The 21469-nt window shown below is 64.0% G+C and overlaps 1 protein-coding gene across 4 annotated transcripts in view; it reads right to left on the bottom strand.

Annotated features, from left to right (window-relative positions):
* STMN4 (stathmin 4) overlaps positions 1-21197 on the bottom strand; it is a 38942-nt gene extending 17745 nt beyond the window's left edge. Inside the window, exons 1-2 of one of the 4 annotated variants that reach the window (XM_089776998.1) lie at positions 21086-21179; positions 7729-7902 (exon numbers count right to left, since the gene is read on the bottom strand). In XM_089776998.1, the coding sequence (XP_089633124.1) occupies positions 7729-7747 (19 nt within the window). In that variant the 5' untranslated portion in view covers positions 7748-7902; positions 21086-21179. Of the gene's footprint in view, positions 1-7728; positions 7903-20010; positions 20148-21085 lie in introns of those variants that run through there. The other 3 variants (XM_006116738.5, XM_025181500.3, XM_006116739.5) reach the window with 3 other exon arrangements.
* Between the last annotated feature and the right edge of the window lie 272 nt (positions 21198-21469).

Below are 21469 nucleotides of genomic sequence, written 5' to 3' on the forward strand. Positions count from 1 at the left end.
GCCTGGCTCCCCACAGCTCGCTGAGCCGACACCCCTCAGTCCCGACCCACAGTCCCCTGCTATCCCAGGCCTGGCTCCCCACAGCTCGCTGAGCCGACACCCCTCAGTCCCGACCCACAGTCCCCTGCTATCCCAGGCCTGGCTCCCCACAGCTCGCTGAGCCAACACACCTCAGTCCTGACCCACAGCCCCCTGCTATCCCAGGCCTGGCTCCCCACAGCTCGCTGAGCCGACACCCCTCAGTCCCAACCCACAGCCCCCTGCTATCCCAGGCCTGGCTCCCCACAGCTCGCTGAGCCGACACCCCTCAGTCCCAACCCACAGCCCCCTGCTATCCCAGCCTTGGCTCCCCACAGCCCGCTGAGCCGACACCCCTCAGTCCCGACCCACAGCCCCCTGCTATCCCAGGCCTGGCTCCCCACAGCTCGCTGAGCCGACACCCCTCAGTCCCGACCCACAGCCCCCTGCTATCCCAGGCCTGGCTCCCCACAGCTCGCTGAGCCGACACCCCTCAGCCCCGACCCACAGCCCCCTGCTATTCCAGGCCTGGCTCCCCACAGCTCGCTGAGCCAACACACCTCAGCCCCGACCCACAGCCCCCTGCTATCCCAGGCCTGGCTCCCCACAGCTCGCTGAGCCGACACCCCTCAGCCCCGACCCACAGCCCCCTGCTATCCCAGCCTTGGCTCCCCACAGCTCGCTGAGCCGACACCCCTCAGCCCCGACCCACAGCCCCCTGTTATCCCAGGCCTGGCTCCCCACAGCTCGCTGAGCCGACACCCCTCAGTCCTGACCCACAGCCCTCTGCTATCCCAGGCCTGGCTCCCCACAGCTCGCTGAGCCGACACCCCTCAGTCCCGACCCACAGCCCCCTGCTATCCCAGGCCTGGCTCCCCACAGCTCGCTGAGCCGACACCCCTCAGTCCCGACCCACAGCCCCCTGCTATCCCAGGCCTGGCTCCCCACAGCTCGCTGAGCTGACACCCCTCAGTCCCGACCCACAGCCCCCTGCTATCCCAGCCTTGGCTCCCCACAGCCCGCTGAGCCGACACCCCTCAGTCCCGACCCACAGCCCCCTGCTATCCCAGGCCTGGCTCCCCACAGCTCGCTGAGCCGACACCCCTCAGTCCCGACCCACAGCCCCCTGCTATCCCAGCCTTGGCTCCCCACAGCTCGCTGAGCCGACACCCCTCAGTCCCGACCCACAGCCCCCTGCTATCCCAGGCCTGGCTCCCCACAGCTCGCTGAGCCGACACCCCTCAGTCCCGACCCACAGCCCCCTGCTATCCCAGCCTTGGCTCCCCACAGCTCGCTGAGCCGACACCCCTCAGTCCCGACCCACAGCCCCCTGCTATCCCAGGCCTGGCTCCCCACAGCCCGCTGAGCCGACACCCCTCAGTCCCGACCCACAGCCCCCTGCTATCCCAGGCCTGGCTCCCCACAGCTCGCTGAGCCGACACCCCTCAGTCCCGACCCACAGCCCCCTGCTATCCCAGGCCTGGCTCCCCACAGCTCGCTGAGCCGACACCCCTCAGTCCCGACCCACAGCCCCCTGCTATCCCAGGCCTGGCTCCCCACAGCCTGCTGAGCCGACACCCCTCAGTCCCGACCCACAGCCCCCTGCTATCCCAGCCTTGGCTCCCCACAGCTCGCTGAGCCAACACACCTCAGCCCCGACCCACAGCCCCCTGCTATCCCAGCCTTGGCTCCCCACAGCTCGCTGAACCGACACCCCTCAGCCCCGACCCACAGCCCCCTGTTATCCCAGGCCTGGCTCCCCACAGCTCGCTGAGCCGACACCCCTCAGTCCCGACCCACAGCCCCCTGCTATCCCAGGCCTGGCTCCCCACAGCTCGCTGAGCCGACACCCCTCAGTCCCGACCCACAGCCCCCTGCTATCCCAGCCTTGGCTCCCCACAGACCGCTGAGCCGACACCCCTCAGTCCCGACCCACAGCCCCCTGCTATCCCAGGCCTGGCTCCCCACAGCTCGCTGAGCCGACACCCCTCAGTCCCGACCCACAGCCCCCTGCTATCCCAGCCTTGGCTCCCCACAGCCCGCTGAGCCGACACCCCTCAGTCCCGACCCACAGCCCCCTGCTATCCCAGGCCTGGCTCCCCACAGCTCGCTGAGCCTACACCCCTCAGTCCCGACCCACAGCCCCCTGCTATCCCAGGCTTGGCTCCCCACAGCTCGCTGAGCCGACACCCCTCAGTCCCAACCCACAGCCCCCTGCTATCCCAGGCCTGGCTCCCCACAGCTCGCTGAGCCGACACCCCTCAGTCCCGACCCACAGCCCCCTGCTATCCCAGGCCTGGCTCCCCACAGCTCGCTGAGCCGACACCCCTCAGTCCCAACCCACAGCCCCCTGCTATCCCAGCCTTGGCTCCCCACAGCTCGCTGAGCTGACACCCCTCAGTCCCAACCCACAGCCCCCTGCTATCCCAGCCTTGGCTCCCCACAGCCTGCTGAGCCTACACCCCTCAGTCCCGACCCACAGCCCCCTGCTATCCCAGCCCTGGCTCCCCACAGCTCGCTGAGCCGACACCCCTCAGTCCCGACCCACAGCCCCCTGCTATCCCAGGCCTGGCTCCCCACAGCTCGCTGAGCTGACACCCCTCAGTCCCGACCCACAGCCCCCTGCTATCCCAGGCCTGGCTCCCCACAGCTCGCTGAGCCGACACCCCTCAGCCCTGACCCACAGCCCCCTGCTATCCCAGGCCTGGCTCCCCACAGCTCGCTGAGCCGACACCCCTCAGTCCCGACTCACAGCCCCCTGTTATCCCAGGCCTGGCTCCCCACAGCTCGCTGAGCCAACACCCCTCAGTCCCGACTCACAGCCCCCTGCTATCTCAGGCCTGGCTCCCCACAGCTCGCTGAGCCAACACCCCTCAGTCCCGACCCACAGCCCCCTGCTATCTCAGGCCTGGCTCCCCACAGCTCGCTGAGCCGACACCCCTCAGTCCCGACCCACAGCCCCCTGCTATCCCAGGCCTTGGCTCCCCACAGCTCGTTGAGCCGACACCCCTCAGTCCCGACCCACAGCCCCCTGATATCCCAGCCTTGGCTCCCCACAGCTCGCTGAGCCGACACCCCTCAGTCCTGACCCACAGCCCCCTGCTATCCCAGGCCTGGCTCCCCACAGCTCGCTGAGCCGACACCCCTCAGCCCCGACCCACAGCCCACTGCTATCCCAGGCCTGGCTCCCCACAGCTCGCTGAGCCGACACCCCTCAGCCCCGACCCACAGCCCCCTGCTATCCCAGGCCTGGCTCCGCACAGCTCGCTGAGCCAACACCCCTCAGTCCCGACCCACAGCCCCCTGCTATCCCAGCCTTGGCTCCCCACAGCTCGCTGAGCCGACACCCCTCAGTCCCGACCCACAGCCCCCTGCTACCCCAGGCCTGGCTCCCCACAGCTCGCTGAGCCGACACCCCTCAGTCCCGACCCACAGCCCCCTGCTATCCCAGGCCTGGCTCCCCACAGCTCGCTGAGCCGACACCCCTCAGTCCCGACCCACAACCCCCTGCTATCCCAGGCCTGGCTCCCCACAGCTCGCTGAGCCGACACCCCTCAGTCCCGACCCACAGCCCCCTGTTATCCCAGGCCTGGCTCCCCACAGCTCGCTGAGCCGACACCCCTCAGTCCCGACCCACAGCCCCCTGCTATCCCAGGCCTGGCTCCCCACAGCCCGCTGAGCCGACACCCCTCAGTCCCGACCCACAGCCCCCTGCTATCCCAGGCCTCGCTCCCCACAGCTCGCTGAGCCGACACCCCTCAGTCCCGACCCACAGCCCCCTGCTATCCCAGGCCTGGCTCCCCACAGCTCGCTGAGCCGACACCCCTCAGTCCCGACCCACAGCCCCCTGATATCCCAGCCTTGGCCCCCCACAGCTCGCTGAGCCGACACCCCTCAGTCCTGACCCACAGCCCCCTGCTATCCCAGGCCTGGCTCCCCACAGCTCGCTGAGCCGACACCCCTCAGCCCCGACCCACAGCCCCCTGCTATCCCAGGCCTGGCTCCCCACAGCTCGCTGAGCCGACACCCCTCAGCCCCGACCCACAGCCCCCTGCTATCCCAGGCCTGGCTCCCCACAGCTCGCTGAGCCGACACCCCTCAGTCCCGACCCACAGCCCCCTGCTATCCCAGCCTTGGCTCCCCACAGCCCGCTGAGCCGACACCCCTCAGTCCCGACCCACAGCCCCCTGCTATCCCAGCCCTGGCTCCCCACAGCTCGCTGAGCCGACACCCCTCAGTCCCGACCCACAGCCCCCTGCTATCCCAGGCCTGGCTCCCCACAGCTCGCTGAGCCGACACCCCTCAGTCCCGACCCACAACCCCCTGCTATCCCAGGCCTGGCTCCCCACAGCTCGCTGAGCCGACACCCCTCAGTCCCGACCCACAGCCCCCTGCTATCCCAGGCCTGGCTCCCCACAGCTCGCTGAGCCGACACCCCTCAGTCCCGACCCACAGCCCCCTGCTATCCCAGGCCTGGCTCCCCACAGCTCGCTGAGCCGACACCCCTCAGTCCCGACCCACAGCCCCCTGCTATCCCACAGCTCGCTGAGCCAACACACCTCAGTCCCGACCCACAGTCCCCTGCTATCCCAGGCCTGGCTCCCCACAGCTCGCTGTGCCAACACACCTCATTCCCGACGCAGAGCCCCCTGCTATCCCAGGCCTGGCTCCCCACAGCTCGCTGAGCCGACACCCCTCAGTCCCGACCCACAGCCCCCTGCTATCCCAGCCTTGGCTCCCCACAGCCTGCTGAGCCTACACCCCTCAGTCCCAACCCACAGCCCCCTGCTATCCCAGCCTTGGCTCCCCACAGCCCACTAAGCCGACACCCCTCAGTCCCGACCCACAGCCCCCTGCTATCCCAGCCCTGGCTCCCCACAGCCTGCTGAGCTGACACCCCTTAGTCCCGACCCACAGCCCCCTGCTATCCCAGGCCTGGCTCCCTACCCTCAATTCTGACCCACATCTGGCCATGCTATGCTAGGCCCCACCCACCCACACTGCAGACTGTCCTTTTGCGGTTACACCTGGCACTTGTCCTTCGCCGATCACACTGGCTGAGCTGTGTGTGTGGGCCCAGCGCTGGCATAACAGGGGCCAGGCTTGGGGGGCATTGGCAGAGCTGGAGCCCCTAAAGATCAGGACAGTGCAAACCAATGTTTCGGAAGCCAAGCAAAACAAAGCATACATCTTGGCCCCTGGAGCAGACAAAGCCGCTGTTCTCCCCTCTCTGCAGCGAAGGAGGAACGGCCCAAACAGAGTGCGTCCCACCGCCCGGAGCATTACATAACGCCCAGGGCCCTCGGAGACGACGTGTTCAGCTCAGCCGGGCCTCGCTGGGCTGGTCAGACAGAATTCAGTCTGGCAGGCGCCGCCTGAGTGTTGCATCTTCTAGCTTCACTCACCCCCAGATTGCGACCAAGTTAACACAGGGCCCAGCCAGGTCCCTTTCCCAGGGCTGCAGAGTGGCGTGAGGTGAGCAGGAAGGGGCAGGGGAATCGTGTCCTATCTCACGGTTCTCATGAGATTCATTCCTAGCACAAAGGATCCCGCAGACCAGTGCCCGGGAGCTGGCAGCCTGGCCTGGAAAGGCCCACTCGGCTCCTGGGGCATGTACCATGGAGCCCATCTATCAGGGAAGTTATTTCTCCTAGAGGTCTCAGGGCACAGCAAATGTATCCGGTCCGTCTGCCCCCATGGTGGGTGCGGCCCGTGAACTCTCCCTGCCTGACACAGCCGATATCTCCTGTGTTTAGAAACCAGGGGCATTTCCCAGTCCCGTTTCCTTTCCTTCGCAGATGCCAGGACATGGCACAATTTGTTCCCAAGGCCAAGAGACACCTCCCACTCTCTGTGGCATGTTTCACCCCTCAAAGGGGTGACTTGGCACAGGCCCTTAAAGGGAAAGTGGATTGATCATGGGAAATGCTGAGGACACCTCCCGGACCTGTGTGCCCAACTTCTGTGGTGATGGGGGAAGTAAAAGAGCCTTTGACAACAGCCAGTGATGGAAATAGAGGCACAGGCAGAGCCTAGCCACCACAGGTATTGCCTAGGGCAGGGGCTTTCAAACTTGCACCGCAGCTCCCTTCTGACAACAAAAATTACCACAGGACCCCAGGAGAGAGGGCGTGACAACTCATAGGGGCATGGTCAAACAGGATTATGGATTCGCTTCAAGACAAAGTCGATTAGGGATAGTTGCTTTTCTTAATTTCACTACGTCTCTACTATTACAGGCTGAATACTGCCAGATGGTTACATAGCTATGGCAACGTGACACATCAATAAGCACAGGCAGAGCAATGCATAAGAGAGCAATAGGCACTTAGAAATGCTTATGCCCCTTCAGTCTGCGGGGAGTCCCGTTCCTGTCACCTCGCACTAGGCCACTGCGGATGCGGCTCCAGCTGGGGGAATCCAGGGCACCCTCCAAGGTTTAGGTCCCTGGTGAGACTCACTGGGCTCGGGACTCCCAGTGATCCTATACTTTAGCTGTTTACTGAGTGTCCGCGAGTTGGCCAGATGCCACTCTCAACGTGCCCATGGAGCTGAGAACTGAGGTCATGTGATTTATCCTGTACTGGCTGCCTTGCTGCCCCAGGACTCCACTACTCCATGTGCTGGGGGGAGGGGGACTGAAGCCCAAATTCTCCTTCAGCCCCAGGCAAGGGCACGTAACCTGAGCCCCAGACTGGTGGTAGGGCTTGGGCTTCAGCCAGGCCTGCCGGCAGCAGCGGCAAAAGGGGGCCTGGTGATTCAAAAGGGCCCAGGGCTACCAGTTGCTGTTACTACATCAGCAGTGGCAGCCGGAGCCCTGAGTCCTATAAACCGGCACTGGAGCACCGTGCCACATGCTCTGGGTGGCTCTGAAGCCTGGGAGTGGGGGGGCGCACTGCAGTCTGGGCGGCGCTGAGGGCTGGCTGCCCTGGCCACACCCCTTCCAGCTGAGGCCCCACCCCTTCTGAGAGCATGGAGCAGGTTCCCCACGCATCTTGCCCGGTAGCTCATGGAGGCTGTCGGTGCCCCTAGCTTCAGCCCTGGGCCTCTGCACGTCTAAGCTTGCCCTAGGAACTCCAATGCAATAAAATGGGATTGTTGTGACCCACTATGGGAACTCCTGGCCTATGGTATTCTGCAATAATGGTCCAACTTACTGCCACTTGCAGGACTCACACCGCCCTGTGGAGCCATGACTCGACAAAACACCTTGCTGCACAGCCTTTTCCAAAGTGCTTTGCACAGGTGGGTAAGTCGCATTATTGCCACATTACAGATGGGGAAACTGAGGCACAGAATGGCGACCTGACTTGCCTAAGGTCACGCACAAGAGCAGAGCTGGGAATTAAACTATGGTCCTCTGTGCCCTATCCCTACCTCCCCGCACACAGGCGATTTTTCTCACGGATTGAAAATCTTTCCTGGCAACAATTTTCTGTCAGAAAATGCCATTTTGATTAAACCGAGTGTTTGAAAATTTCATTTTTTGAAAACACAGCCCTCCCTGTTTTGAAAGTGCCACAGCAGCCAGTTTTGATCAGTTTGGAACGGAAAGTGTTGATTTTTACTTTGGCAACGTCTTTGTGCCTTGAAATTTGCTTGCGCTTATCTTTAAAAAAACAATACATTCAGAAGGGTCAAAACTGAAAGACGTGGTTTCAAAGGTACCGGAGACCAGATGTTTCCCTGACCAGCATGTAAACAACTCACCATGTTGTGTGATGAACATATTTGAGCGGCTGGGCTGACCCAGGATGATTCTTCTGTTTTTTTCAGTATTTCAGTTTTCTTCGCAGAAGCGATGTCTGATTTCTGACAAGTTCAATGAGGTGTCTCAGAGCATAAACAAACAACACGTGGCCCTCTCCTGGCTTATGTAACATGCTGTATTGGAAAACTGAGCATCACCTTCCTGTCCAAAGGCTGGTCTGCTCAAGATAGCAGCCTACTGCTTCTGCTGGATGATGGAGTTACTCCCTTAGCTCAGTTGGTAGAAATCTGGCTTGAGGTTCAAGTCCATCTAATAGCCCAAATCTAGGATCCTGCCCCCTAGTACTTGCCCTCAGCACTGGTACTTCCCCTTACTCCTAGGCTGTGACTGGGGACTAGCTCCCTTGGCAGAGGGGTTTCTTACGCCGGCGTTGCAACGGTTGGGAAGACGTGGTATGATTTCCCACTAATAGCTCTTTCTGAACACCTCGTCTCAGGCCTCTTTAGCTCAACTCTTTTTATTTTCAAAGCCAACCCTTGCCAACTTTTCTCCACCCCGCACATCAACACAATTCATGGAAGCCTCACGCAAGCCACCCTACCACAACACACCAGTGTGAAAATCTCAACACTCATCAACAACCCGCCGATAAATAAATCGGTGTCTCCAACTCAGGAGGGGACCCTACACTAAGAAATTGCCAGCAGCCCTCCAACACGGAACCAGATGTTCAATGTGTGTCTTGTTGTTGCTACAACAACAAAGCAGGGTGCACAAGGGCAGCAGGAGCGATCAGCGTTCCTGAAGACCGACAGCTTTTGGTGCTGATTGCTAAAAAGAGGTTGCCCAGCTAGGAAAAATATAGCAGCTCTGAGCCCTTTTTAGCAACTCGCTAGACTGCTGCGGATTCAGATCAGCTGCTCATCTAGCTCAGCCACTTGGAGTCTGGTCTCTGGGGGCAGGTCTGTGTGTGGCCCGGGGTCTGCACAAGAGCACATGGGATGATCACAGTGGCCCTGTCTGGCCTTTAACGCGTGATCATTGCAGAGGAGAGACACTCCCCTTGGCTCAGACTAAACAGGTCTCCATTAGAGCTGCTTCTGAGCCTCCCCTGCTCTGAACTGGGCCCCGCCCACACCCCGATGCGAGGCTGGGCTGCGAGAATGCCGCGTAACGTATTAGCCCACTTCTGGGACGGTGTCTAAAAAGAGGCGCTGGCCTCTTTAAATGGGTCACCCGGAGCAGTGCTGGAAATGCGCTGCAATTAATATCCTTCCAAGCCTCCCCGCGTCACCCCCCCCTCCCCCCAGCGCCTGGTCTTTATTAATCTGCTCATCCTACTCCCGCAGGCCCTGCAGCTGCCTGTTCTCCCCAGTTCTGGCTGGTCTCTGCACATCATGGACCCACAAGTGTGTGTGTGTGGGGGCGTGTTGTAATAGCACTTAGCCCTGCTGGGGACTCCCTCCTCCTGAGGGTCTCAAGGCCCCTGAGATTGAACCGGCTCGAGAAGGCGGGGAAGGAGTTTCAGTCCCTTCTTACACATGGGGAAACTGAGGCACAGGGCAGAGATGGGCAGGTTTGCAATTGCTGACAATATCCCGCTGGCTTCAACGGCAAAACACCCATTGACCTCGGTGGGAAGGGAGCGAGGTCAGCACTGGGTGCTGCTGGAGAGCCCGCTCCATGCCGCTCACCCAACGTCAGTCAAGGAGACAGCAGCTGAGGCTGGCCTGAGCCTCACGCACCCCAGGGGACACATTCCTGGCACGGGCTGGAGAGTGCCTGGCCGATGCCAAATCATTTCCTAGCTCAGGAGAGGGGCCGGGGCTTAAATGCCACAGGAGGATGCCCCATGGCTGCGCACAAAAAGCCCCAGCTCTGGAGGCAGGCAAATGCCATCAGCCCAAGAAGAGGGACAGGGCAGGGCAGCCTTCGGTTCCCTTCCATGAGTGACGGGGCCAGGCTGGGCCAGATAGGAGAGAGAATCCAAGAAACTCCCAGGCTCTGTCTGTGTCCAGCAGCCTCCATAAAGAATCCCCATTGGAACCATTCCAGCATTTCCCCTTCCCCAGGGGGAGGCCCAGGCTGTTTGGACTGGGACAGCAAAAAATCCCTCACTCCCCATACAGTCCTCCTGGATTATCCCAGTGTGTCTGGGTCAGGGCTGGTGCATTTGCCAAGTGTAGGGTGGAGAAAGGGATGGCTCACTCCGGCACACGGCCAGGGATGAGCCTTTCGGGTCAGGCCACTGCCCCCTGCTGAAATGTCCCACCAGAATCCACTGCGTTCGGGGCCGGCTTTGGGTGCTCGTGCACTGGCCTGCTGAAATCCCAGCAGCTGGCAGTGTCCTACGCCTAGCTGGCAAACTCCAGCCGCCTTCCTCTGGCTGCAGGGGTCCGCCTGGGAGGATGCCACTGAGGGATCACAGCCCCACCGTGGTCCAAACGTGCCACATGTCAAACTCAGCCCGCCACAGGCCTCCAGAGCAAACGCCTCGGTGGCTGGGCACTGGCTGTCTCCCCCTAGGGGTAGGTGGTTGTGAAGGGCAGTGACACCAGGCCTTACTAGCTGACCCATGAGACGGAGCCGTGTTGCCGTGCCTGCGTGCTCATGCACTGCCAGGGTGCTCAGCTGTGTCACACGCAGACACAACCTGGCTCCTGTAGCTCTAATGGGCCTGCCGATCTATAACCGCCTGCCCCCCACTCCTGTCCCGCGAGGGGTGCCAGGTGTCCAGTTTTCACCCAAATTGTCTGAAATTCGAGTCTCCTGTCCAGTAAAAAAAAACAGAAAACACCGGACATGTGACATGTCCAGTATTTCGTTTCCCTCAGACGGAAACCCAGTAGGTACAATTTTCCTCTGCTATGTCTGGCGGAGGAGTGAGGAGCGCGGGGCCATTTAAAGGTGCAGTGCCCCCTTTTTTTTTTGGCTCAACAATAGAATTTTTTTTCCCGGTGTTGGTTTTTTTTTTTGTTAACCCATCTGGCAACCCTATGTCTAGCCCATCCCTCGGTATCAGCAGACGTTTCAGGGCCTAGCCAAGAAAGAAACGCCACGGTGTGAGGTTTGATACAGGAATCTCTGGGTAACGGAGCTCAGGCTGGACTAGATGAACATCACAGGCCCTTCTGTCTTTGGATTCTAGACTTGGGGTTCCACACCTATCGCTGACTCTGATGCCCCTCCGCTGCAGTGGGCAAGTGGCTGTGCCTCAGTTTACCATCTGTGAAATGGGAGTAATAGTTTCCTACCTGGAGAGGCGGCTAGGAAGCTAATAACCGAATGAATGTTAGAAATTGCCAGCAACTTGGGGCCAGGGCTCCACTGTAAGTTTGTACAGCATCCGGCATAATGGGGGCCCAGACTTGCCGAGCCCTCTAGCTGCTACCTACGAAGGCTAAGAACAGACAGCACCTTTTGTGCAAAGCTCCCAAAGTGCTTTTCCAAGCAGGGTAAAGACACTCCCTGTCACTGTGACAGGTGGGGAAACTGAGGCACAGAGCCATTAAGCAGCTAGTGCCAGAGTACACAAAAGGGCTGTTCGAGAGGCAGGGCTAGAACCCAGCCCTCCTGCATATCAGGAACCCACCCTTCACCTTGCTAAAGCCAGGGCTTGGCGAGACTTTCATAACTTGGACTCACACAGCCTCAAAGGGTCAAGCGAATTCAGGGCTTGGGCTGGGGCCAGTGAAAGATCCAGCAAAGTCCGCAAGCTCTGGTCCGGTCCCCGGCCAGTCTAGCTCGTCAGCTGGCTACTGACATTCTACAGAGGGACTGTAGCAGCTTTCCAAGAGCTGCCAGGCCAGGGATGGGCAGGCATGGGTGGTGAATGAACTTAAGGCTGGGAGAGGCAAGGGTGTAGGTGCTTAAAACAGCCACTCCAGTCACTGAGCTAGAATTGGCCCAGGGATCAGACTGGCCCCAGGTCGCTGGTGTGGGCCCCCCAGGGACCGCCTGGCATTCAGAACCGGCTCTAGCAACCAGCAGGTCCTGGGACCACATTGCGACATGTAAACAAACCCCATGACCGGGAACAGAGGAACCCAAACAATGGGCATTGCCGTGTGTCAGGCGCGGAGAGCCGGCAGTGACCCGGCGTGCTGACAATGGGCCGATTGTGTCCTCCAGCTGGGGATCGGGCTGAGTTTCGAGCCGTGGCAGAGTCGCTGGGCAGCCAGCTGAGCCCCCTTGAATTCCCCACACAAGCTCTTGCCAGCTACATGGTGGTCCAGGGCCCCATGGGGACAACGTTTCCCCTTTAATATGGAGCTATGGCCAGGCCCTGCTGGGATCATAAGGGAACCATAAGGGCTGGGAGCTGCATCTATAGAACCCACCTGCTAGCAAGGACGGCAGGTATCACAGGCCAAGGGAGGCTAAGTCTCGCTGAGCAGCCAGGGGTGGCATGGCCCGGCCCACACCAGCCTCCAGTGGGGGGGGGGCTCAGGGTGGGGCTGCCGTCTGGGGCTTCAGGACTGGGGGTGATGGGGCGGGTTGCACCACCTGGCACTCCGGGACTGGGGGTGATGGGGCGGGTTGCACCACCTGGCACTCCGGGACTGGGGGTGATGGGGCGGGTTGCACCACCTGGCACTCCGGGACTGGGGGTGAGGGGGCGGGTTGCGCCACTCGGCACTCTGGGACTGGGGGCGATGGGGCAGGTCGTGCCACCTGGCACTCTGGGACTGGGGGTGATGGGGCAGGTCGTGCCACCTGGCACTCTGGGACTGGGGGTGATGGGGCGGGTTGCACCACCTGGCACTCCGGGACTGGGGGTGATGGGGCGGGTTGCACCACCTTGCACTCTGGGACTGGGGGTGATGGGGCGGGTTGCACCACCTTGCACTCTGGGACTGGGGGTGATGGGGCAGGTCGTGCCACCTGGCACTCTGGGACTGGGGGTGATGGGGCAGGTCGTGTCACCTGGCACTCTGGGACTGGGGGTGATGGGGCGGGTTGCACCACCTTGCACTCTGGGACTGGGGGTGATGGGACGGGTTGCACCACCTTGCACTCTGGGACTGAGGGTGATGGGGCGGGTTGCACCACCTTGCACTCTGGGACTGGGGGTGATGGGGCGGGTTGCACCACCTGGCACTCCGGGACTGGGGGTGAGGGGGCGGGTTGCGCCACCTGGCACTCCGGGACTGGGGGTGAGGGGGCGGGTTGCACCACCTGGCACTCCGGGACTGGGGGTGAGGGGGCGGGTTGCGCCACTCGGCACTCTGGGACTGGGGGCGATGGGGCAGGTCGTGCCACCTGGCACTCTGGGACTGGGGGTGAGGGGGCGGGTTGCGCCACTCGGCACTCTGGGACTGGGGGTGAGGGGGCGGGTTGCGCCACTCGGCACTCTGGGACTGGGGGCGATGGGGCAGGTCGTGCCACCTGGCACTCTGGGACTGGGGGTGATGGGGCAGGTCGTGCCACCTGGCACTCTGGGACTGGGGGTGAGGGGGTGGGTTGCGCCACTCGGCACTCCGGGACTGGGGGTGATGGGACGGGTTGCACCACCTTGCACTCTGGGACTGAGGGTGATGGGGCGGGTTGCACCACCTTGCACTCTGGGACTGGGGGTGATGGGGCGGGTTGCGCCACCCGGCACTCTGGGACTGGGGGTGATGGGGCGGGTTGCACCACCTTGCACTCTGGGACTGGGGGTGATGGGGCGGGTTGCACCACCTTGCACTCTGGGACTGGGGGTGATGGGATGGGTTGCACCACCTTGCACTCTGGGACTGGGGGTGATGGGGCGGGTTGCGCCACTCGGCACTCTAGGACTGGGTGTGATGGGGCGGGTTGCACCACCTTGCACTCCGGGACTGGGGGTGATGGGGCGGGTTGCACCACCTTGCACTCTGGGACTGGGGGTGATTGGGAGGACCAGCCAGGGTGGCCTGGGGCTGGAGCCAGGGGGCCAGTGGCTGCGACGGGGACCTTGGGGCTCCAGCGGGGGAGTGGGGAGGATTATGGCCTTGAGCAGAAGGGGCGTGGCGAGGGTCTAGCCTCCCCGAACCGGCAGTTCCCCGAACCGGCTGTTACCTGGGGAAGCAGCAGAGCCCAAGTGGAGCTGCCCCAGCCAATCTCCAGAAGCCCCGCAGCCTCCTTGCTATGGAACTGGGGCTCAGTGAAGGGGAGGGGGGCTGTGCAATGTGTGGGAGAGGGAGGGTGGACTCCTGTCTTACTCCTCAGTCTCCTGGGCTGCACGTCCCGGCCATTAATGGCCCAGCACATTGTCAGAGGGACGGGACTAGTGACAACAGTTACCCTGCCGGCCATGCCAGGCTGGCTCCTAGCCAGGGCCTGTTAATGCCCAGAGATAAAGGACAAACGAGGCCCTCTCCGTGCATTCAGAGCAGGCTCTCTGCTAACTTCACTCCCACCTACCACCCTCTCCCCACACAGCTCTGCTGCTGCACCTCAGTCCTGCCCTGCATCTCCCCCCTCCCCCTGCTCTCCCAGTCCTGGGATACTCCCCACGGAGCTCCTCAGTCCTAGCCCCCCTGCCAGCCCCGTCCTCTCACCCCTCCCGAAGGGCCTGGATCCGAAGTCACCGGGGAGCACCAGGGACCCTCCTTGTCGCTTAGCAGCCCCTGGCCTGGTGCTGGGTCTGGGGGAAGCCCTCTGGCCCAGAGACCCAGCAGGAGGAGAGTTTGCTAAACTGCTCTTTGATCCTCCAGGTCTGGGGATCACATGGGGGCCCTCCAGCCACCTGCCCCGCCCGGCCCTCTTGCGCTCCCGTTAGACACCACAGCCAGTGGGCGAGGCTGCAGTGGCCGGGGAGGCACAAGGGCCGATGCCTGACTCAGCTGAGGGTCTTCGGAGGGAAAGCCCCTCCCTTCTGCCGGCCCGGCCGCTCTCCATGGAAACCCCTCTTTAAAACTCTTCTCCCCTGGCCCGCCCCAGCCCCACAAGCAGGGCATCACCCAGAGCCTCCCATCGCCCAGAGCGGCTGGGCCACAGGGGAAAGGGGCTAGCGGCAGGGAGCGGTTTGGGCTGGTATCTGAGCTCCCTGCTGGACTGAATCCTGCTGCTATTAAACCCTAGGCCGGCTCCAGAGGCCGGGGCCATTAACCCATCAGTCCCCGCCGCTCCTGGGCACCACGCTAAGCCACACGCTGGGGCAGCGGAGACGTCACAGTTCCCAGCCCTGGCGCCTCCTCGCCCAGGCTGCTGCCTTTGCAGCGAAGAGGGAATTTCCCCCGGCAGATCCCACGGTGGGGGCTCCCGCCAAACGCCGGATGGGCTCCGACACGCCGGACAGCCCTGCCACGCGGACGTGGCCCAGCCACCTTTCCTGCAACCCCTCGGCTCGGCTCGAAAGGCACGTCCCGCCGCTGCTGGTAACGACCGCGCAGCCGGGGCCGCGGGCCAGCCCTTGTGACAGCCTGAGCGACACCAACGCCTTAAACGAGTTCGCCCAGGCCCAGTGGAAGACTGTCCGTCTCAGCGCTGCCACCCAAGCCCCCCGTGGAACATCTTCTCTGGATGGAGGCTAAGGGCCAGGACAGCAGGGGGGCTACAGGTCAGGAGTGAGGGGCATGGGCAGGGCTGTGGGGAGCCCAGGGATGGGATGGGGGGCAGGTCAGGAGTGAGGGGCATGGGCAGGGCTGAGGGGAGCCCAGGGATGGGATGGGGGGCAGGTCAGGAGTGAGGGGCATGGGCAGGGCTGTGGGGAGCTCAGGGTCGGGATGGGGGGGCAGGTCAGGAGTGAGGGGTATGGGCAGGGCTGAGGGGAGCCCAGGGCCGGGATGTGGGGGGGAGGTCAGGAGTGAGGGGCATGGGCAGGGCTGTGGGGAGCCCAGGGCCGGGATGGGGGGGGAGGTCAGGAGTGAGGGGTATGGGCAGGGCTGAGGGGAGCCATGGGATGGGATGGGGGGGGGAGGTCAGGAGTGAGGGGCATGGGCAGGGCTGTGGGGAGCCCAGGGATGGGATGGGGGGAGGTCAGGAGTGAAGGGCATGGGCAGGGCTGAGGGGAGCCCAGGGATGGGATGGGGGGGGGAGGTCAGGAGTGAGGGGCATGGGCAGGGCTGTGGGGAGCCCAGGGATGGGATGGGGGGCAGGTCAGGAGTGAGGGGTATGGGCAGGGCTGAGGGGAGCCCAGGGATGGGATGGGGGGGGGAGGTCAGGAGTGAGGGGCATGGGCAGGGCTGAGGGGAGCCCAGGGATGGGATGGAGGGGGAGGTCAGGAGTGAGGGGCATGGGCAGGGCTGTGGGGAGCCCAGGGATGGGATGGGGGGCAGGTCAGGAGTGAGGGGCATGGGCAGGGCTGAGGGGAGCCCAGGGATGGGATGGGGGGAGGTCAGGAGTGAGGGGCATGGGCAGGGCTGAGGGGAGCCCAGGGATGGGATGGGGGGGGGAGGTCAGGAGTGAGGGGCATGGGCAGGGCTGTGGGGAGCCCAGGGATGGGATGGGGGGAGGTCAGGAGTGAGGGGCATGGGCAGGGCTGTGGGGAGCCCAGGGATGGGATGGGGGGGGAGGTCAGGAGTGAGGGGCATGGGCAGGGCTGTGGGGTGCCCAGGGCCGGGATGGGGGGGGAGGTCAGGAGTGAGGGGCATGGGCAGGGCTGAGGGGAGCCCAGGGCCGGGCTGGGTGGGGAGGTCAGGAGTGAGGGGTATGGACAGGGCTGAGGGGAGCCCAGGGATGGGATGGGGGGAGGTCAGGAGTGAGGGGCATGGGCAGGGCTGAGGGGAGCCCAGGGATGGGATGGGGGGAGGTCAGGAGTGAGGGGCATGGGCAGGGCTGAGGGGAGCCCAGGGATGGGATGGGGGGCAGGTCAGGAGTGAGGAGCATGGGCAGGGCTGTGGGGAGCCCAGGGATGGGATGGGGGGCAGGTCAGGAGTGAGGAGCATGGGCAGGGCTGTGGGGAGCCCAGGGATGGGATGGGGGGCAGGTCAGAAGTGAGGGGCATGGGCAGGGCTGAGGGGAGCCCAGGGATGGGATGGGGGGCAGGTCAGGAGTGAGGGGCATGGGCAGGGCTGTGGGGACCCCAGGGATGGGATGGGGGGCAGGTCAGGAGTGAGGGGCATGGGCAGGGCTGTGGGGAGCCCAGGGATGGGATGGGGGGCAGGTCAGGAGTGAGGGGCATGGGCAGGGCTGAGGAGAGCCCAGGGATGGGATGGGGGGCAGGTCAGGAGTGAGGGGCATGGGCAGGGCTGAGGGGAGCCCAGGGATGGGATGGGGGGCAGGTCAGGAGTGAGGGGCATGGGCAGGGCTGTGGGAAGCCCAGGGATGGGATGGGGGGCAGGTCAGGAGTGAGGGGCATGGGCAGGGCTGAGGGGAGCCCAGGGATGGGATGGGGGGCAGGTCAGGAGTGAGGGGCATGGGCAGGGCTGAGGGGAGCCCAGGGATGGGATGGGGGGCAGGTCAGGAGTGAGGGGCATGGGCAGGGCTGAGGAGAGCCCAGGGATGGGATGGGGGGCAGGTCAGGAGTGAGGGGCATGGGCAGGGCTGAGGGGAGCCCAGGGATGGGATGGGGGGCAGGTCAGGAGTGAGGGGCATGGGCAGGGCTGAGGAGAGCCCAGGGCCGGGATGGGGGGCAGGCCAGGAGTGAGGGGCATGGGCAGGGCTGAGGAGAGCCCATGGCCGGGCTGGGGGGCAGGTCAGGAGTGAGGGGCATGGGCAGGGCTGAGGGGAGCCCAGGGATGGGATGGGGGGAGGTCAGGAGTGAGGGGCATGGGCAGGGCTGAGGGGAGCCCAGGGATGGGATGGGGGGCAGGTCAGGAGTGAGGAGCATGGGCAGGGCTGTGGGGAGCCCAGGGATGGGATGGGGGGCAGGTCAGGAGTGAGGAGCATGGGCAGGGCTGTGGGGAGCCCAGGGATGGGATGGGGGGCAGGTCAGGAGTGAGGGGCATGGGCAGGGCTGAGGGGAGCCCAGGGATGGGATGGGGGGCAGGTCAGGAGTGAGGGGCATGGGCAGGGCTGAGGGGAGCCCAGGGATGGGATGGGGGGCAGGTCAGGAGTGAGGGGCATGGGCAGGGCTGAGGAGAGCCCAGGGATGGGATGGGGGGCAGGTCAGGAGTGAGGGGCATGGGCAGGGCTGAGGGGAGCCCAGGGATGGGATGGGGGGCAGGTCAGGAGTGAGGGGCATGGGCAGGGCTGAGGAGAGCCCAGGGCCGGGATGGGGGGCAGGCCAGGAGTGAGGGGCATGGGCAGGGCTGAGGAGAGCCCATGGCCGGGCTGGGGGGCAGGTCAGGAGTGAGGGGCATGGGCAGGGCTGAGGGGAGCCCAGGGCCGGGCTGGGGGGCAGGTCAGGAGTGAGGGGCATGGGCAGGGCTGAGGGGAGCCCATGGCCGGGCTGGGGGGGAGGTCAGGAGTGAGGGGCATGGGCAGGGCTGAGGGGAGCCCAGGGCCGGGGTGGGGGGCAGGTCAGGAGTGAGGGGCATGGGCAGGGCTGTGGGGAGCCCAGGGCCGGGATGGGGGGCAGGTCAGGAGTGAGGGGCATGGGCAGGGCTGTGGGGAGCCCAGGGCCGGGATGGGGGGCAGGTCAGGAGTGAGGGGCATGGGCAGGGCTGTGGGGAGCCCAGGGCCGGGATGGGGGGAGGTCAGGAGTGAGGGGCATGGGCAGGGCTGTGGGGAGCCCAGGGCCGGGATGGGGGGCAGGTCAGGAGTGAGGGGCATGGGCAGGGCTGAGGGGAGCCCAGGGCCGGGATGGGGGGCAGGTCAGGAGTGAGGGGCATGGGCAGGGCTGTGGGGAGCCCAGGGATGGGATGGGGAGGGGAGGTCAGGAGTGAGGGGCATGGGCAGGGCTGTGGGGAGCCCAGAGCCGGGATGGGGGGGGAGGTAAGGAGTGAGGGGCATGGGCAGGGCTGAGGGGAGCCCAGGGCCGGGCTGGGTGGGGAGGTCAGGAGTGAGGGGTATGGGCAGGGCTGAGGGGAGCCCAGGGATGGGATGGGGAGGGGAGGTCAGGAGTGAGGGGCATGGGCAGGGCTGAGGGGAGCCCAGGGCCGGGCTGGGTGGGGAGGTCAGGAGTGAGGGGTATGGGCAGGGCTGAGGGGAGCCCAGGGATGGGATGGGGGGAGGTCAGGAGTGAGGGGCATGGGCAGGGCTGAGGGGAGCCCAGGGCCGGGATGGGGGGAGGTCAGAAGTGAGGGGCATGGGCAGGGCTGTGGGGAGCCCAGGGCCAGGATGGGGGGGGAGGTCAGGAGTGAGGGGCATGGGCAGGGCTGAGGGGAGCCCAGGGCCGGGCTGGGGGGCAGGTCAGGAGTGAGGGGCATGGGCAGGGCTGAGGGGAGCCCAGGGCCGGGCTGGGTGGGGAGGTCAGGAGTGAGGGGTATGGGCAGGGCTGAGGGGAGCCCAGGGATGGGATGGGGAGGGGAGGTCAGGAGTGAGGGGCATGGGCAGGGCTGAGGGGAGCCCAGGGCCGGGCTGGGTGGGGAGGTCAGGAGTGAGGGGTATGGGCAGGGCTGAGGGGAGCCCAGGGATGGGATGGGGGGAGGTCAGGAGTGAGGGGCATGGGCAGGGCTGAGGGGAGCCCAGGGCCGGGATGGGGGGAGGTCAGAAGTGAGGGGCATGGGCAGGGCTGTGGGGAGCCCAGGGCCAGGATGGGGGGGGAGGTCAGGAGTGAGGGGCATGGGCAGGGCTGAGGGGAGCCCAGGGCCGGGCTGGGGGGCAGGTCAGGAGTGAGGGGCATGGGCAGGGCTGAGGGGAGCCCAGGGCCGGGCTGGGGGGGGAGGTCAGGAGTGGCCGGGTGGCCTGTGGGGCAGGGAGCCCTGGTGGTCTGCGGAAGCAGGCGAGGGGGGTTAAAACAAGCCCCCGGGCGGCTCCCAGTGAGTTGTGCCGGAGCGGGGCTGTGTGCTCCGCAGGGGCAGCCGCCGCCCTGCGCGGGCCAGATGAGCTCATCCGGGCTGAACAATGAGGCGCTGGTGCTCCTGGTGGGGTGGGCGTGATCTGCCCGCACAGCCCTCGCCCAGGCCTGGGCCCCCTTGCCAAGGCCCGGTGCATTGCCCGGCCCTCCACCGGCGGCCCAGCTCCCCTGGCTCTCGCCTGCCCCTCCCCCCAAAATCAATAAAGACATTGCCCGGAAAGCGCGCTTCCTGCCTCCCTCCGTAAGGCAGCCGGCCCCCCTCTCCAGCACCGATGGCATCCCCCAGCCCGCGTCCCGGCTCTGGCTAGTGCAGCAGGACAAGCCCTTTGCAACGCTCCCTCTGGGACATCCCAGTGGGGAACACCTGGCCTGGGCCATTGTCAGTCTGCTCCCCCCTCCACACGCACAGCCAAGCTGCCGCCTGTCCCCACACCACCGCCTCGAGGCACGGTCCGGAAGCAGGGACTCACCCTACCTGACCCCACTCGGGGCTACGGCAGTTTGTGCATGGAAACAGATGGAGGCTTTTGCAGACCCCTCTCTGGGATCAGAGAAACCCGGCTGTGCTCTGGGTACAGCCAGCGAGCCTTGAACTCAGCGGGCCTGATCCTGATCCTGTGTACACTGACTTTACCCCCGTGGAAATTCATTTCATTGGGCTACTCCTCATTGACATCAGCATGAGAGCAGAATCAGGCTCAGTATATCTATTGTGGGGTGGATAAGGATAGATAGATAGACAGACAGACAGACAGACAGATAGATAGATGGGGTGTATGGGGATAGATAGATAGATAGATAGATAGATAGATAGATAGATAGATAGATAGATAGATAGATAGATAGATAGATAGATAGAGGGGGTGTATGGGGATAGATAGATAGATAGATAGATAGATAGATAGATAGATAGATAGATAGATAGATAATCTAAAACTCCATGCAATCCAGGTTATGGCCAGGCAAATAAGTAGGGAAGAAAATGCCAAACACACAGGATCCAGCCCTCGAGTAAAGGCACTTTTGAAAGCAAAGAAAGAACCGTTCGGTGCATTTCGATTTGGACTCGCTGCACTTTCTCCCTGCCTGGGAAGATCTGCCCAGCCCAGCCGGGCACAGGCGGCCCTGCTCCAAGCACAGATGAGCTCTGGGAGGATGCGGAGGAGGCGGGAGCTGGTGCCCATCTGTGGGGTGGAGCCGGACATCTCTCCCTTGAAGCAGTCCACTGGCTGCCACTCTTAGATGCTGCTCCAGGCACAGGAGCCTGCGCCTGGCCAAGCAGCGAAGCAAAGCGGGCCAGCGGGTGAGAGTCAGACAGGACAGACAGACAAAGAGGGAGGCGCCCCGTGAGGGCTGGCGCCGCTTTCAGACCCTGCCTGGGCTTTTCGGAGACACAGCAGACGGTGCTCACCGCTTTGTATAAAACCGCCTTGTGCCACCGCCTCCCCCACAGGCCACAACCCGCCGGGGGCCCGGAGTTCAAAGCCCCCGACAGCGCCAGACCCCCGCCCTCTGCATTCCTCCCTGCTTCGCCTCCCTTTGCTACTTACCCCCAACACCTGCTCTGTCTGGTGCTCCCAGCGCTACTCACTCACTCAGTGCACTCAGGGCTCCTGCCAGCATCAGCCCAGCTGGCCAGCTCTCCCCATGACATCACCTCTGAGCCAGCCGATTGGCCGAGCCCAGGGCCTGCGCTGATTGGGCAGCCTCTTGTCAGGGAAGCAGGGATTGCCTGAGTAACTCCTTGCAGGCCAGGTACCCGAAGGATGATGTCACACAAAGGAGCTATTTCCAGCGTAGGCTGGGCTGGGTGTGGGGGGGCAGCGAAGCAGGCGGGATTGAGCCGGGCTGGCTCCGGAGAACTCTCGGATGCTTCCAGGGATGCTCCCATGCACCAGCCAGGATCCTGCCCCACTGCGCCAAGTGCTGTACTC

The sequence above is a fragment of the Pelodiscus sinensis genome, chromosome 3 (assembly GCF_052426305.1).
Source record: "Pelodiscus sinensis isolate ZL-2025 chromosome 3, ASM5242630v1, whole genome shotgun sequence".
Lineage (NCBI taxonomy): Eukaryota > Metazoa > Chordata > Testudines > Trionychidae > Pelodiscus > Pelodiscus sinensis.